This window comes from Argiope bruennichi, chromosome 4 (assembly GCF_947563725.1).
Source record: "Argiope bruennichi chromosome 4, qqArgBrue1.1, whole genome shotgun sequence".
NCBI lineage: Eukaryota > Metazoa > Arthropoda > Arachnida > Araneae > Araneidae > Argiope > Argiope bruennichi.
This window is the reverse complement of record NC_079154.1, coordinates 56465578-56484452: the sequence shown is the minus strand read 5'-3', so window position 1 is coordinate 56484452 and position 18875 is coordinate 56465578. Positions and strand designations below refer to the sequence as shown.

Below are 18875 nucleotides of genomic sequence, written 5' to 3'. Positions count from 1 at the left end.
TTAAATCCCATTCTTTTATTTACATAAACTAAGCCAAAAAATACAATGAAAGCCATGATCAAACATCCGTCAGTTTGAAGAGTGTGTTAAAACTAGATATATATTTAACATCGCTAGTTCTAGTGTTAAAATCTGTACGAAAAGTTTAGAAATTCTCTCATTTGATAAGCATCAATGAAATTTATATAAAAGCCAGAAATTAATTTTATCAATATTATAATTCTCTGTAAGTATTTTTATTTTATGCAATAGAAATCGCAAAAATATTCTAGAACTAAAAAGTACTGTCGAGAGAAAAATATCAAGAATTTCTGGGTTTAATGGCTAAATTCTTTCTATTCCAAAATCCTCCGTCAACATTCCATAGTTCAGATCAAAAAAAAAAAAAAAAAAAAAAAAAAGCTGAACAATACAGAAAGAATAGGAAAAAAAATCGTAAATATCGAATCCTTAATCCACATACATTTCCACAATTACATTAGCACAAATAGCACCATTTTTCATTGTTCCTGTTTTGTTCCAATGCGGATAGATGATTATCAGAGATGCTTTGAGTTAAGGACGCGTACTATAAGACATTGGGGAGAGAGAAGATGTTTAGCCTATGGTTAGGATAGGATAAAAATAACGAAAAATATATTTGATTTTATCAAGGAGTAAATTTGAAGTCTTTTACAAACCAGAAAACCGGTTTCTTTTAAGTTTAGACCGCATGCGAAACAACTCTAGCGTGTGTAAAAAAAGAACGTGAGTGCTTCCTTTTGAAAACGCACATTCTTTCATGTGGAAAAGAAATATAGACGAAACGAATACCTGCTGAAGTTAAAGAAATCTAAAATATTCAGATTCCAATTTAAAATTTTTAAAAATTACATTCTACAATTTGTTTGATCATACAAAATGCCCAAACTATTTGAACTTTAAAATCATACAAATAAAACATAATCTTGCTCAAAATAGTTAAAGAAATAATTTTTATAAGTTGAACATTTTGTAGATATAATGTTTATATTAATGTTGACTTTATTTATTTCTCCTAAATATGACTATGAATTAAAGCTATTACTACAATGAGTTTTTTTTTACTTTCTTTTAAAGGTTCTTTTTTATGTCTTTTAGTGTATGAGGACCACTTAACCACCATGGAATCAGTGGCGAATGACAAAATTATAAATAAATTAAGTAGTGTATTTATTGATGTAATAAAGTATAATTTCTAATTATCATTAGCTCCGTGGCAATTTTTGGAAAAATCATCCAATACTTTACTTTCAGATTATGAACTTTCCTCAATCGTGAAGCATTCCTCATTTTATTTATTTCTTGAAATACCTCGGTTTTCGTAACTCTGGGTATCCGTAAAATTAGAAATAAAAATAAAATAAATAAATAGAAAAATTAAACACCTGCTAATAGACTGTAAACAATGCCCGAATATAAAAGTTACAATGAATTCTTTAATTCGATCAGAATTGAAATGTTATTATTAATAAAATTATCAAAACAGGAAATTATTATGAAATTCTTTTACATACTTCTTCTGTAAGGAGTCAAAAAGATACCTTATGGTAGAAATAAGTATATCTTACATATTTTTAGGGACAGGGAAAAATGCCGCTAAATAATTTTTTAATTATTATACAAGAAAGCCTAATTTGATTTTCTGACACCCTTCTGTAAACAATATTAACTGTGCAAAATTATGAACTTTTTAGAACAATTTGAGTAAAAAAATAACAGAGTTCTTTGACAACTTTGGCAAAATAATGTTAAAGCATTAGTATTTTTTAAAAAAAGTAATATATTTTTTTTCAGAAAATAAAAAAAGGAATAAAAAGTAAAAAAAAGTTACATTTATATTTATAACTTTTGCATTTTTATGCACAAAACTATACGCTGCATGCATGAATAAGCAGCACAATTATACTTGCCTAATTGCTATCTACTGTGATTTTTTTTAATGAAAGTTATGCAAAACAGGGCAATATAGAATTAAAAAAAAATTAGAGAATACTGTCTCTCAACTTTCCAACCTCTCCATTATTTTATTTTACTTTGTACAACATTCTTTCTATCTTGATGATAGCTTTTAACTTATCAAGCACTGAATGAATATTTTTTTTCAGTAAAGCAGTTGCAGCCCATCTTCGCTTAAATTTACAAACGAAATTCTTTCAGCAAGTTCTCTATTTTTAATGGTTACTAGATAAATTTAACAGCTAGCAGAATTCTTTATTATCATCCATCTATACATTTTAAAATTTTTAACATTCAGCAAAAATTATTTTCTCAATAAAATTTTTATTTTTTAAACCCTGTGAATGAATTATTAAGAACTACTGTGCATATATATATTATTATATACTGTGAATGAATAATTACGAATATCGTTTCCAACGTATATATTTTTTTTTTTCAAAAAGAAAAGCGCCCTGGATATTGATTAATTTAATTGATCTTATCGATCCGTATCGATGATCATAACATTTTGGCTATCTCTAGGTGTCAAAAGAAACTAACACGGAAGGAAATTCACAATTAACAACTCATAGATACCTACAGGTGCATTTTTTGTCACAAGAATATGCAATAAAAAATATATTAAACTAGAAAGAAAGGAAGAAAGTGGGAAGGGGGGGGACGATGATTTTCGAATTATAGACAGTTTATCATAAGAAAAAGACTTCCAGAGACTACTTTTGAATTATACAGTAGCAAATGGATCAACATCTATAAAGTCATGCCTACAATTAATTATGAGTCATTATGAGTCAAATTTCTTATACAGTTCCCAATAACCGCACTAATTACTAAACAAACAATAAAAAATTTCATAAGTGATGATTATGGTGATTTTTAAAGCATTTAAATTATTATTTTCTATGTCAAAGATTGGGCGCTTCATAAATTGTACACTATTAACAATACATAAAATAGCATTTAAAAACCAAAACTTGTACACTGAACGAACAAAAGCAGCATTCATAGTTGTGTAAAGTTGATGGAAAGAAGGCGTATAGATATTATAATACTCTGTTGCAGGGGGTTCCCAAACTTTTGAATGATTGTCACCTACTTTTTAGAAACCGAATCTATAACAGCTCACTTCATCTTCGGCATATTGAATTTTTTCAGAGACGAAAAAAATTTTATGGGCCATGAAAAAATTTGTAAAGAAAATGCCATTTATTGTGAGATGTTATTTACAAAAAATATTTCTAATATGTAGCTTCATGACGATTTTAAGTTTACATCACATTTCTGCTGATTGCGGAACGAATGTGTACATTCAAGATCTTGTCGCGACACACGGTTTTGAAAACTTTAGCTCTACTGGACGAAATAGAGGAATAGTATACTATAACCTTTTTAACCAACATCTTTTAACTTTTTCTGCATTTATATAATCGATTCAGACTCAAAATTAATGTTCTTTGAGGAGCATTATACTTCTATCTAAAAGATAATCTATCTAAAAAGTCCAGTTTTATAAGTAAATGAAAACAAAATTTAAAAAATTCAACAGATTCTATAAATCTGCTGGATCAATTCCGCCATTCATGAAAAAAGCAGACAATGATACGATACTGATAAAAATTATAATGACTTGTTATTCAGTTAGAAACGTCAAATTTGGCAATGGTGAATTTAACAAACAGAAGAGGTGCACTGGGTACATCCACTTTCATTTAAATAATATAAAGTACTAAAATTTGTGAATCATTGGCGAAGCAAATAATCCCGATCCAGAAGAAAATATTAAACTAGAAAGACATAAATATTATGTAATTTAGCAGAACACTAACAGTATAAAATAAGAAAGGAATAATGAAAGGAATACCGCTATGGTCATTACAGTAGAATGGATCGTGTCATTGTCAGTAGGAATAGGGTAATTTGTAAAGCAATTGTTGCCACTTCCGATCGAAAAAATAATGGATAATGAATGATGCAAACGATATCATTTGGCACTAACACACAAAGAGGCGATTAGTCAGGCATCGCATTAGAAGAATGCTCCATTTGAATTTCCATCAGAATGTTCACTTAGGAATGCTTCCGACTTTCTCTGTGACAATTTGACAATAAGAATGAAGTATTTTATTTAGCGCACCGAACGCGTTTCAAAAACCTATTAACAGAAATATATACGCTAAACAAAATAAACAATTATATACATTCCAAGAACAAACTGAATATTAAAAGAATAAGCGAAATTTAGTCCCGAAAAATTAGCTGCCTAGTCCTGAAAAACGTTGCCTTAATTATCCGTTTTCAAGGATATATTTCTCATCTAATTATAAATAGACAATCTGTTGAAAGACGCTCAACAGGACAGACCATTTAATCTTATTTCTCACACTTTTAAACATAGCGACGCAATTGTAAAAATCGAATTTATTCTGGGCGCATCAATTTTTTTTCCTGAGACGAACAGTACACGTTTCGTTTTTGAAAGAGACCTCATGAACCCACAAAGCACTTTTGAAAAGGGGGGGGGGGGCACATTTATTATTGAATATAATTTTAGAAGAAATATTTTTAATGAGAGATTTTAGCCCACATTAAATTTCTGCAAATTCATAAAAACACATATATTCAAGATTTGACATGATCCACCGAAAATTGACTCGGTGCTCCATAAATTCGGAGCCTCAATTAGAATTATGGAATTTAGGGGAGGGGGGAATGGAAAAATGGGACTCGGAGGCAACATGAGAGCAAAGAGGTGTAAGATAGCCTGCACATTAGGCTTAAAGGGTGCCATGGAGATAAAAAGTTAGTGCGTTATGATACTTTTTAAAGGAAAATATGATGAAAGGTAAAAAAAACAAACAAACAACGCCATGGTTCTGATGCAATTTGCACTTGTAAAACCACTAATGGGGACTAAAAGAGAGAGTAAGAGAAAAAAAAAATCATCATATACTCCGGATGCCTTTTAGTTGCGCTATACCTTTAGTAGAACTATGCAATTCAGTGCAATTTTTTGAAATTTTAATTAACTTAAGTGAGATTTTGATATTTTCGATGACTACCTCCAAGCATTCTATTACACTAAAGTTATTTTTACATTATTAAAAAAAAATCATCTTAATGATACCAACCAAATGCTAGCTAACAGTTACAATTTCCATAACATTTTGATATGATACTAAGCATTATCAAATTAAGAAGATTCACGAATATAAAGGAAAGCAGTGTAAGTCAAGTAGCTATAAACAATGCTGACGGAAGCACAAATATCAAGTTATGTATAAAAGCTTTAATCGAAATTAAACAAACATTCTAGGAGAATAAAACAAGGCTAATATAAGTAATGTCAATATACATAACTTACTAAGCAATCTCAATGCCATGTCAATACCTACCTCACCTGTTCTATCTGGAGGTTAAGAACTTTGAGTTCAAGAACTCCGTGACACATCTTTCAAATCGGCGTATTTTAAATGCCGCAGAAAATCTTTACTTTCATGTTTCAATCAAAGTGAAAAAAATGGATTAAACCAAGTGAAAGAATATGAAATAAATATTTGAGCATTTCTGTATCAACTATACATTAAGTTTTATTTGGATTATGTCAATAAATAAATAAGCAAACCAATGGAAGCTGTCTCCCGAAATTTACTCACAAATTTTCACTTAAAGTTGTAATACCCCTACCCAACACAAAAAAATTGTGACCTTTGGGCAAGATCTTGAACGCCACGAGGGCTTAGATTTTTATTTTTTAAAATTCCGCACATGAGCGTTATGTACTTCGTAGTTTAGTCAAGAAAACCGAATATGCATTTCGGAAGTCTTTTTTGAATCGACTGAAAACAAAATTTTAATCATAATATTACATTAAAAATTTCATTTATTATTATAAATTATTTCGTTTATATGCATGCGAATGAACAGATCGAAAGATGTTCCAATTTTTTTTAATGGATATATTTCAAAATTGGACACGAATCTGCAATTTAGATGTTAAAACAGTGGGCCAAATTTTATTTAGCTAGCTCTTTGCGTTTTGTAGCTACTGAGTTTACTTGCATTCAGAGAGATAGACGTACCCCCCCCCCTAACGAATGGCTATCCTTCAATATATGACAAAAATCTATAAATTTTGTGTAAAAACCACGTACCAAATTTCACGCGTCTAACTCAATAATTTTTTGAAATATTGTACTCACAGGCAGACAAAGTGAAAACTATAATGCCAAAAATATATTTTTAGAAATCAAGTAAGTCTGAAACACGGATATTTATTAAAATGTCAAGGTCCAGTTTTTGATGATTACAATATTTTCTCTTTTTATACTTCGTATACGAGAAAGTAAAAAAAAGAGAAGGATTTTTTGCTATTTAACTTGTTTTTCTGCTAAAGTTTTTGTCACATTTATCTCTTTTTAGAACTTTGTTAATATAGTCACAAATGGCAAACTAGCTATGAAGTGTCCAGAATTATGAAGATCGTTTTCATCACATAAGATGATTTTGATATAATAATTTCACTTCAACATCACTTATTCCTTTTTTATGCAAATAGATAATTAGACGAGAATTAAGTTATGATAAGAACTTTAATTGTTCATCAACAGATGCCAAGTTTACATTATTAATTTTACTTAAAATAATATTTACTACTTTTAAAAGAAAATGTAGTGATTTTTGGAATTTAGTTCACAACACAATTAATATAATAATTACTAGAAACGGATATTCACTAGCACATAATCGAAGCAAATAATGTTCAGGGAGACAAAATAAAACACAGAGATCGTTAGATATTTATTTTTTATTTGAATTTTGGATTGCATAACCACAAGAGATTTTAAAATTTTACTGCCACCAAGACTTAATTAAAAGATAGATTATTACTATAATACAAGACAAGATACTAACTTCGAGTAATTTTGCTATTTTATTCTATATATGATAAAATTGAAGATTTCCTTCATCTCCAAATTGCATTTCATAATTTAATTGTGAATCTACGTCATATTCTTAGGGTAATAAGAAATTATGAGAAAATTTATGATTTATTTATTGCAAAAAAAAAAAAAAAAAAAAAAAAAATCCCAAGAACATTGGAAACGCAAAATAATAATAAACAAGCAAAATAGTCAGATTCAAAGAGGAGGAGGAGAAATGATCATAAAAAGAAAAACTAAGATTTTCTGTCAGTTACCAACGGAAAAAAAACACAACACTAAAACGCTTCACTTCCTATACCACACCCCGGCGCATAGCATCAAATATCATTCATTCAAAGAGAGGATAGCCTCAATTCTGTTCTCTTATCTTCAACCGTGAGCAAATATTTCTGCCATAAAGTACACACAAACAATACTTATGTAAATATGTTATTTTTATTTTTACGATAAGCAACGAACATCCTTTTGGTTTCGGAAGGAAGGTAAAATTAGGCAGCCTCGTAGCGACATCTAGCGTACAGTATGCATACATCGAAGAACGGAAACCGAAGTTTTCCTTGTTAAAGGATACTAACATAAGTCACAATAAACCTAAGTTCCGCCTCATTGATACTTTCAAGAACTTTAGAATTCGATTCTTTTTAAACGACTATTCTTTCGAAGAATTTGTGCAATGGTAGATAGCTATTTTTATTCTCAGAAAAGACAAAAAAAAACAGGCAAAGTAAAAAAAACTTGATTTTAGTATATTAATTAATGCAAATATTAGTTTAAAATTTTAATAAAACTGACATTTTAATAGAAGTAAATTAAAAAAGATCTCATATTTAAAAAACAGTAAATCGAATAGCATAATTTATAATATAAACTATTTGAATATTAAAGTGGTATTCGAGTTGCCTGGCCGAATTCGTTTGTACTAATTTACCATTTATGATCAATTTAAATATTTGAGAGATATCAGAATAAATAACGTAAGAAACTGCTATAACAACTATTAAACTGAAGAAGCTGCTATAAAATCGAATTCTGAATAGTTTAGCAATGAAAAGGCATTCAAATGCTTACAAACAAGCGTTTTAAAACTATACATATTGATACCAACTGTGATGAGAAACGTTACTTAATCGTAAATAAATTGACGGTGAGTGCCCCTAACGTTTTTCAATATAATCAGACAAAAATAACTTATAAAATAATGTTTCATTTAAAATATTTCATTTAAATTTCACAAATGAACGCCTTTAACTAAATTTTTTGTGAATTAGTATTTTGCTATCAGATTTACAAACGGTTAAAAAAAAAAGGTTAAGAAACTCCAAGTTAAAAGTTAATTCTTGTTTCACGAAATAAAGAAGCTTATATAGAAATTACTGAAATGCGACGCTACTAAATTAATTCGATGAAAATGATTTTTAATAAGATTAATCTATTAGAAAATTATTTATTTTCCTACTTAATAATGCTCATTTCTCAAACTAGTAAACAGATCAATGTCTCCCTAATCGCCTTTCTCCCTTTTACCAACAATAAAAGGGGTAGGTCGATGAATAGCGAATGACTGTTGATTGGGGGGGGGATGAAACTGGGAGGGATATTCCGGACACCCGGCTGTCATTTTAGATTTCTTTACTTTTTAAATTACACAGTTGTCCATACATTACTAGTTTAGTTTATGGATTAAATGACAAATTCTCAGTATGTAGATACTTTTGAGTGGTTTAAATGAAGTAAGAAATCATTATATATTAAGGTAATTCTTTTTATAATACATCCATTTTCCCATACATATGATTATTTCACCAAAATAATTTTTTCAAAAGTTTTTATTTTTGAAATTAAACATATTTTTAAAAACTTTCTTAAAAATTAATAATATTAAAAACACTGCAGTTAAAGAAAAAAGAAAGAAAAAAAGTCTTGAAATTATAACATTATGCATGAGTTAATTTTTTATAATTATAATTATTTTAGTATTGGTACAAACTTTAATGCCAGAGACAAAATTTCAAAATATAACAAGTTACCATATTTTAAAGTCATTTAATATATTTTTTAAAAAAAAAGCTATTTTAAAGACATATTTTTCATTAAAATCAAACTTTTAAAAGAAATTTTGTATGAATTGGATTTTATTTTCTTAAACAATATTGCTGATTTCAAGAAAGAATTTAAAATTAAATGTCTAAGAATTAATTTTAATGCTGTATAATTTAATTAAATGTTCCTTACAATAGCTCAACTGGAAAATAAATTAACTAAATTTTAAAATTTATTAACACAAATTTAAATTTTTTTAGATGATTACTATAAAAAAAATGCTTTGCATTTAAGATATGTATACTAATATTAATTTAGATTTATCAAAGTTTAATGACTGATATTAAAATGTAATACTATAAGATGCTTCTTCTGAATTTCTTTATCTTATTATTTCTTTCTAATTAGTTTAAAATCTGATCTAAAAATCTCGAACCATCTTAGATTTGGATACTGGATTTCTGTATCTTTAAGAGACAGTTTTTCAAAATAAAAGATAACAATTTGACAGCTTTTTTCTACACCAATGTGTTATGTCAATTTAATTGTATGTTATTAATATTTTATGAAAATATGGGATAACAAAGTAGATACTAATTATTCCCAAATTTTAATCAAATTTCGCACAAGAAAGTCTTTAAAATACATAAAACTTTATTGCTTCTATTCATATATTTTCTGTATATATTCATTTCCCTTTCTAATCCCTAAACAATATTATTTAAAGGACAACTTTATATTATTGAACACACACTGACTACATTAAGATAATAAAAATTATGAATGCCAATATATAATTTACATATTTTTTACCATTTCAGTTTTTTTCCCACGTGTGTGTGACTTATTAGATAATCACTGATTATTCATTTTCACTCACTTGGTACACTTTTTGAAATATTTACCAACATTTTTTTTTTTTTTTAAACAGTAACTGAATCTATTCATGCTACTTTAAAAATTAAAAAAAAAAAAATTCATAGTAGATGTAGTCCTTTTTCATGTAATAATATTATTTTACAAAAGATTTCAGATAATCAATCACCCTTTTGCCTCATTTCATTAATTTTGCCAGGCTTTAAAAATAAAAACACTGAAAAAAATCAATAGCAATAACATCATGACAAATACAATCCTGCAACATATGGTATCAATACATGACAAGTAAAAACAAGATGTAAAAATATCTTCTTTCTAGATAATCATGTTAACTGATCATACTCCAATGAAGGAAAATTACTTTATATCAGCCGATGTAAATTCCGCTTCATTTTTTCTGGTTATTTAAATACTACATAGACAAAGAAATTTTCATTTCTTTATTATATGCATCATAAAAAGTATTTTTCTATTGATACATGCAATTCTGAGTTATTATTAAAAAAAATTATGGAATTAGGAGTAATATTACAATAATAGTTCTTTCATAAAACTCTTTTAAATTTTAGCCACTTCAGTATAAATTGAGCATTGAATTAAAATTTCAAAAATTAGATAGTAAAATATTTTAGGATATAAAAGCATCTAATTAAAAATCTGCATATACGGAAACATTAAATTATACAAACAAAAATCTTATTTATGGCATACATAATTATTGAGAACCATTTCAGAAGAAATTTCTGATTAAGAAAGCAAAATTTATAACTGCATTTAATTCTTTAATCCTGCCCTGTATTTTATTAAATTGATGTACTTACCTCAACATCATTATATTCTTCAATGGAACAAATGTCAGGAACCTCTGGAATTGAAAGAGCATCTTCGGAGTGGCTTGCCTCGGGGTCTGGATCCATCACAATGAAATTGATTACGCATCAAAATTTACTGTCAAGCTCTAATATTGTCCATTTCTTATCCCTCTCTTAATGTACTCATTTGGAAGTATATATATTAATTCCACAGTACATAACAGGAAGCTAAATTAAAAGGAATGAAACTTAATGATTTCAGTGTCCCTTTTATAATTTTTTCTATTATTTAAAAAAGTAAGCATCAAATGAGACAGGCAATTGAGAATAAGACATGCATAAATTGTATCAAAGTATATAAACTATTAGAGATTTTTTTTTTGATAAGCTAAACAAGATAAAATGATAAGATAAAACACCTTGAGCATAACAGAACTGATAACAAATTATTAATCTGTTAATTACAAAACAGAATGAAATTCAATTTATGATAAAAATATGGTTATTGAGCTGTCTAGTTTTACTTTCACTATGCATCAAATTCAAGTGAAATATTAAATTAATGTGAAAATGAAATTTGAACAGAATTACAAGAAGAGTATATTTGCTTTTTAAATAAGAACTTTCAAAACATTACAACATTTTCATTTAAATTACAGCAGTGAGATATAGCTCATTATCTATATGCCCAAAGAATTTTCTCCAAAGATTATTGTGTAGAAGTAATAAATGCAGTAATTATTTAGGGAAAAAAAATGAATAATAGTATCTAAGATTTATTTATTTTAACAACTAAATACCTTTAAAGATTAATTTCTATTTCAAATTATATTAGTTTAACTTTTTATTTCATTTATTTCCCTTAAAACAATTTCTTAATTTTCAAATTCTAAAACAGATTCCATTAAAAAGACAGAAGCAATGAGCCAAGAAACTACACAAAGATATATTTTTAAGTAAGAAGGGAATAATGAAAAGGATTTCAAAAACTGCATTTCTTACTTAATCCATTAAAAGAAATATTAAAAATTACTTTTACCAACATATTTAAGATTAATTAGATTCATCTATCATTCATTCAATTTGATTTCCAAAAGTTAATTCAATAAAATAAAAATAATTCATTAACTCCCTTTTTGTACTGATCTTCATTAATACATTTAAAGAAATGACATGCAGACAATGTGAAGAATATATATGGAAAATATTAAAAATCTCTATGAAGCTGATAAATTATAATAGAAATTCATATAAAATAATTCTTATTAATACAAGTTTTAAATTAATAATGAATTAAAAAAAAGTAATACATTGAATGAAATTTTATAATTTTAATTTTTTTTCCCTACCAAAAACAGCAACAAAAAAAAAAAGCAATTCCTGATTTGGATTCTTATTTTGAGAGGTCTATTTCCTTTAAAAGTTAAATTGAGATAGCAAATGCTATATTGTAATAACTTAAATCTAAAATTTATCAAATATAACATACTGCACAAAAGCTTTAGTAGGTAATAAAGTTGTTTGAATTTTGCATGTTTATTACTTTAAATATTTGAAAAGAGATAGCTGTTATTTACATTAATTTTTTCAACAACTTTAAACCTAAAAGACATACAGAATGCTAAAAAACACCTATAATATTAAACAAAAAAAAAACAAAAAAAACCATTTTATATTATAAAAATTTTAAAATGAAAAATTAAAATATTTAGTTTTTTCATATTAAATTTAGAATTATTCTAATTGATATATATATATTCACTCCAATTTTAATGAAATACAAAGCAATTATTTGACTTTAGAGTTTTTAAAATGAATTATTAAATCTACTAAAAAAAGTGACAATCATAAATCACTGAACAATTTTATTTCACTGTAAGTCACTTGTAAGGATCATTAGTAAAAATAAACTTTCCAAATTTTTCAAGTACATCCAAATGAACATAAATGTTTTTCTTTTTTAATTCTGTGCTGCATGTCACAATAAAACTAATAAATTGATGTATTTCAAAATTTTACACCTCTACCCCTTGGAAACTATTGCAGCAGCTGGAAGAGTATAGTTATACACTGCAATCACAGGCGATCAAACTACTTTAAATTTTGAAGTCAATAAAAGAATCTATAAAAAATTAGCCCGGCTGCTTTAATTGCATATTCAGTATGATCCAATGTAATCATAATTTAGAGGCATCAAAGCAAACAATAAATAAAATGTTGAGGTTTGTTGAAATTAAAAAGAGAAACGAAAAAGTACCAGGGAAATCTTACAAACTGCTTACGATTGAAAGGTGCAATAATATCCACAAAAGAAAATCATTTTAGCAATAAAATTTGAAAATATACAAAGAAGGAGAATCACTATTCAGAGATTGCTTTGAGTGAATTAATCAAACGATAACTAATAAATTATGAGAAATAATTCAAATTTTAAAATTTGTCATAAAATCATCGATAGGTCAAGCATGCAGAAACCGGCACTTACATTGATTACAGTCGCATAAATTGACAATCTACATTATTTCTGTATAGTTCAGAATCATCTAAATGCGGTTAAATTATTTTTTATGACATAATTCTGAAGGTTTTAATAAGTAATATATTTTAATTTATTTTTTCCAACACAAGCCGTATGACAAACACCACCGAGTTCATGATCTGCTGTCTCTTTTCGCAAACTCGAGTTGAGAAGGATAGACAACAAACAAGTGGCAAAACGCGGAATTTGTGGCCTATCTTTCAGAGCATTCGATGATATGATTTTCCTCCCCTATAAATAAGATGAATTCTTCATTTAATAGATTAATTTGAGAGAAATAAAGTCTTTAAAAATAAAAGAAATCATTATATTGTGATGAATGAAGGTAATTTCAAAAAGTAAATTAGCCTAAAAAATGTAATGCATTATAAAAATTAAAAAATTAACGTGTCTATCATATTAATAACAAAAATTCGGCACGACTGCGTATAAGAAGGAGAAAAAATATCACAGATCTATTAAATGGACAGAAAACGCCTGAAAAACATATTTTAATTTGGGTTTGATTTTTGATATCCATTGATTCATGATCTGTTCAATTGAGGGTCTACTGTAACATATTCTACTAATATAAATTAAATAACGGAATACTAATTATTAATGGATCAATTTTAATATTTACTGTACTGAATAAATTATATTTTTGGTTTTCTAAGAATAGGAAAAAAAAAATTTTTTTTTTTGGTAAATAATGTTTTATTAAAATCAACCCTTATTAATTAATTTAATCCCATATGTATTATAGAAATATAACTGCTAGAAAAAGCTAATTTTCTTCTGCAACGAATAATTTAAATCTAGATATTCACTATCTGCAGTTGTAAAATTATTACATTACAATGAATAATTAAGAAATTTGCGATAAAATAGTATTAAAAATATTACATTTTCAAGTAATATAGCTTTTTTTTATGCAATGGTAAAAGATATAAACTTTCGAATTTTACAGTTTTTCTTAAATACAGCAATGAAACATTTCAGTTTCTGATCGGTTATTGATCGTCTGTAAAATAACGCTGGTTTTGTTATTTACGCATAGAATGTAGCGGTATGATACCGAAACTAAATAATACCTGGGGGGAAAAAAACTCTGTGCGGCCGATTTCAACTTTAGCATATATTATGTTTAAATTTTAATATTTTTGTTAATTAGTCAATGGATTATTTAGAATCTGCACAGCGATATGAAGAATGATAGTAAATCTTTGTTTAATTGCCTTTTCACTTCTAAATTACTGATTAGATGACTAGTACCTGCTGTTACTAGGTACCTTTGTATACCTGTCTCAATTTGTGCAAAATGAAAAGTTTCGAGACTGTTTTACATTTAAACTTAAAAAGTAAATATTTCTTGAAATTATATATGAAAAGTTTATGCGATCTAAAATTATGATCGAATTAAATGATATTTCTAAATGTTTATACATTTTTATATATGTGCTATCTTCTATGAAATTACGCCACTGAAAACCAGTGGAAAATTCTAAATATAACTTTTGAATTATAGTATGTATTGCCGTAAGACAATTCTGCACTAATTTTTTTCAAAATTTTATTATCTATTTAATACAATTTTCTATTTTATTCTCCCTTAATTCCTTAAAATATAGTTTTGTGTTTTCAATGTTTTTGAATCAATATCAAAGTTATTTATTGTCACTCATGATTTAATCATTTTATCTTAAAAATATATTTAAACATTAAAACAGATTAAAAATATTACTTTTAATATATATATATATATATATAATTTATTTAAAAATTTAAATTTTGACTGTCTTTTAAACTCTAACTCTGTCTTTTCAAAAATTTTATTTTGTAAATCTTAATTGATTTTTCTCAATTCATAGTTTATTATTGTACACTTAAATGTAAATCTTTGTATCGTAAAATTATATTCAATTATTTCTTATAGTGATGCTTTTTGAGGTGAATACACAGAATAAAATGTTTAATAACTTATTATAATTATTATATTTGTCTCTAAAGAAATGTAATAATTATGTCTTAATGAAATAATTATTTTCTATTTTTTTACAGCATATGAAATGGGCATATTCATTCGCCACCTATCATCATTAGCTGTTTTAGTTAAACTTTTCAGCCATTTCACTTTTGGGCATGAAATGTATTAAATGCAGTAGCTTTCATGGTAAATAATGTTTAAAAATGTTTTTCAATTTGATGCATATCCTTATAACATTTTTGAATATCCTTTCAGTGACATGTTTTTTGACACACACACACATATATGTATAGACATATTTATTAATAAATTACTATAAATACTATATTCTTATAATTGAATAACTCCTGATAAAATTATGTATCTGCCAAGAAATGTATCTGCCTGACTTGTAATTTGAAATATTATATACTACTTTTTGTGATAGTTTTTAATTTTTTTTATGGTTTTCAGTATTATAATTCTTTTAATTTATTTTCCTATTTTTTTTTATTTCAACTGTAAGCATTGTAATATCTTTAATAGAATTTGCCAAATATAATTAAAAAGTAATCATTAAGTAACTGTTTTTGATTTATTCTATTTTGAACCAAGGAATGCACATTTTCAGTTAAAATTATTACTTAATATAATTTTTGGCTTACTTTCTTTTGAAATGTAACATTTATTTGTTTCTAAATAAAAGTGTTTATATATATATATAATTTATTATTCTCTAATTTCAATCTAAATGTTGCTCTTATTTTTTTAGATTCCTATACATTGCATCATGTTTCAAAATTCAGGATTATCAACTATCTGGACAAGAAGTAATTAGCACTTGATAAAAATAAATCATCATAATGATTGAAGGTAATTTTTACAGTACATTTTAGTGAAAAGTTACATGGTAATGCATAAAAATGTTTATTTTTTTTCATTTTGTTTTTATATTTTATATATATATATTAAGAATCAACTTTCATTTGTAGTAAAAAACATACACAATTTTTTTTTCCAATAAAATGTTGATGCCAGAGTATGAGGTCATTTAAAACACTGATGTTCCAGAAATGAAATTAAATATTTGAAAATATTTTATTTAAGAATATTATATGGATTTTGTTCTGGAAATATGTTTCCATAATGCTATAGATAGGTAATAAATAAATTGGTTTAGCTTTCATCACAAAAAAAAATAAAACCCTTTTTTAATACTTAAGACTGTTTTCTAAAAAAAAACACATCCATGTTTTTAAAGTATTTGTCGAATGTTATATTCTGTAGAAAGAATTATAAGAAGCAGTTAAATCTAAATTGAAAATTACTGTTGTAGAATTTCATTTTTTTTCTTTTAGAAAAATACTTACATTTAACATTTTGATATTACATCCTAACTTTGGAATTTTTTACCGAGATTGGTGAAATAAAAATAAATTGTAAACTAACAGAAGTTTTGCAGTTAAAATTTCATCTATTGAACTGCAGCAGTTTAGCAAATTGCATATCAGCAATTTAATAAGAATTGCTTTATGATTATAATTGCATATAATTGAAATCGTTTGTGTATATTAAGCTAAGAATTTAGGTTAGCGTTTTACACATTTTAGACTACAGAAAAATGTAAAATTAATCGTTTTTATTAAGGAGATTATTTATACAGTACATGAATTTTCAGCATATTATATTAAATTCCATAAAAATACATCTATTCGCTTTAAATATTGATGACTTTTAGACTCATTTTTTTTTTAATCTGGATGTCATGACACTGTGCATATTTTCTTCATTCTTTCAGTTTAAATTCTTATGAGCTATAGTATTTGATATTGCTTTTTATTGGATAAATTAACATTAAAAAGATTATTTCTGTAGATGAAGATTCTTAAAAAGATGAATTATATGATGCTATTTATTTATTATTAATTAGACCAATTTAACAGGATAAAGAAAAGCAATTAATATTATTCCATATATTAGAAATATTGTATTTTTAATGAATTGCCAAAACGAACTAGTAGTATGTATATCAGATATTTTTCTATGTAAATTATTTATTCAATTAGTAAATTTGAAAAAGCAAATTCAGTCTTGAGCTTAGAATCATGTTATTAAAATATAATTTTTTATTGTAAAGATTAAGATTGCTTCTGATTGCATTTTTGCTGTAAATATATTTGTTCTTTTTTAAGGTTAAATAAAGTGATTATAAAATAGCAAATTATTTATTTAAAATAATGTTGTTAGGACTTGAAGTTCATGAAGAAAATTTTTATTATGTTCAAGTTAGTTCTCAATAAAGTTAAGAATAAAATATTTTTGGATGAAATGAACTGAGAAATAAATTTATAATAAATAAATTCATAAATTTCCTTTTTTTTGCATTGGAATCAATATTTATTTAAATGATGTAATAATATTCCTGAAGATCATATTATTAAAAAGAATTTGTTTCAGTTCATTTTTTATTATTAATAATTAATTACATCTAGTAATTTAATTATACTGTGGAATGTTTTCCATGAATCATTTAATTTTGCATTTCATACATATTTGAATTTTTATTCTTGCTTGTTAATGCATTATTAATACATTATTTTTTCATGAATAAATTGTTAATTCTTTTTTTTTTCCAGTTTTAAATCTCTCCTCTTTGGTTTTACGAAATTGTGTTAAAAGACTGTTTCAGGCCTTTATATTGATTCTATTTTTTGGATCCACTTTTATTCTACTTGGAAAACAATTGTACAAAGGAGTGCTGACTCAAAAATGTGTCATTTTACCTCCAGTGAATATAACTAGTGCTGAATATGCAGCATTTATAGGCAATTCTTGTAAGTTACTTATTTTATCATTGCTTTATACTTTGTCTTTTTATTTTAGTTAAAAAAAATTTAACCAAAGATATTTATTCTGTTTTTTTGAAAATTTTTTTTTTTAGATTTACATTCAAAGATCAGTTCTCTTTATAAGAGAATATTAAAATATATTATTTACATGTAACTTTAAAATTGTAAGCTGCTTACTTTAAATTATCCATTGTTTAATTTCAAATTATCTCTAGATTCAAAAGTATATTGAAAGAAATGGAAAAAATTAATCAAAAATTCATTATACTTATATTAAAGAAAAAAGATATTACAAATTTTGTAACTGAAGAAATATTTTCTATTTTGACTATCTATTTAATTCTAAGAACATAATATATAGATTTCTAACGATTTATAGAAAATATTTTGAAAAATCTTTTCCTTCTCCATTTTTTTTTTCAAATTTGATTTTTTCTTTATATAAAATTTTTTTAAATGACTTTTTATTAAAATAATTTTGTATTAATTGTAGTTGTTTATAAAAAGTATGGCTTTTATCTTATATTGAAATCTTTCTTCTTAAGGTGAGGATCTTTGACTTTGAGATCGTATGCATCTGAAATTTTAAAATTTTATTAACAAATGGAATTATTTCCTACTGTTTGATATGAATATTTGTTAAATTGCAGTGTGCCAAAAGAACTCTCAATTCATCAATTATTCAATATTGAAGAATGTTTAAATGTATAAAGTGCATCCTTTATTTTGTTGTATTATCCTTTATTCTGTATTTCTCTCGTGAATTGAGAAACACCTTTTTACTTCTCAGCTAACTGGCTTGAAAACAAGAATGGTTATTACTTATGTGGTAACAGTACTGGTTCTAGGTGAGTTTATTGATGATGATTATATATTTATTCATTGACT

At 25.8% G+C, this 18875-nt stretch overlaps 2 protein-coding genes across 2 annotated transcripts in view; one reads left to right on the top strand and one right to left on the bottom strand.

Annotated features, from left to right (window-relative positions):
• Positions 1–13312, bottom strand: part of LOC129965562 (patronin-like) — a 121240-nt gene extending 107928 nt beyond the window's left edge. Inside the window, exons 1-2 of the mRNA XM_056079561.1 lie at positions 13140–13312; positions 10664–10882 (exon numbers count right to left, since the gene is read on the bottom strand). Of these exons, the coding sequence (XP_055935536.1) occupies positions 10664–10759 (96 nt within the window). The 5' untranslated portion in view covers positions 10760–10882; positions 13140–13312. The remainder of the gene's footprint in view (positions 1–10663; positions 10883–13139) is intronic.
• Positions 13313–14245: 933 nt separating this feature from the next.
• The window catches only part of LOC129965779 (sodium channel protein PaFPC1-like), a 37974-nt gene continuing 33344 nt past the window's right edge, over positions 14246–18875 (top strand). Inside the window, exons 1-5 of the mRNA XM_056079955.1 lie at positions 14246–14533; positions 15234–15345; positions 15911–16011; positions 17775–17972; positions 18778–18835. Coding sequence (XP_055935930.1) covers positions 16002–16011; positions 17775–17972; positions 18778–18835 — 266 coding nt within the window. The 5' untranslated portion in view covers positions 14246–14533; positions 15234–15345; positions 15911–16001. The remainder of the gene's footprint in view (positions 14534–15233; positions 15346–15910; positions 16012–17774; positions 17973–18777; positions 18836–18875) is intronic.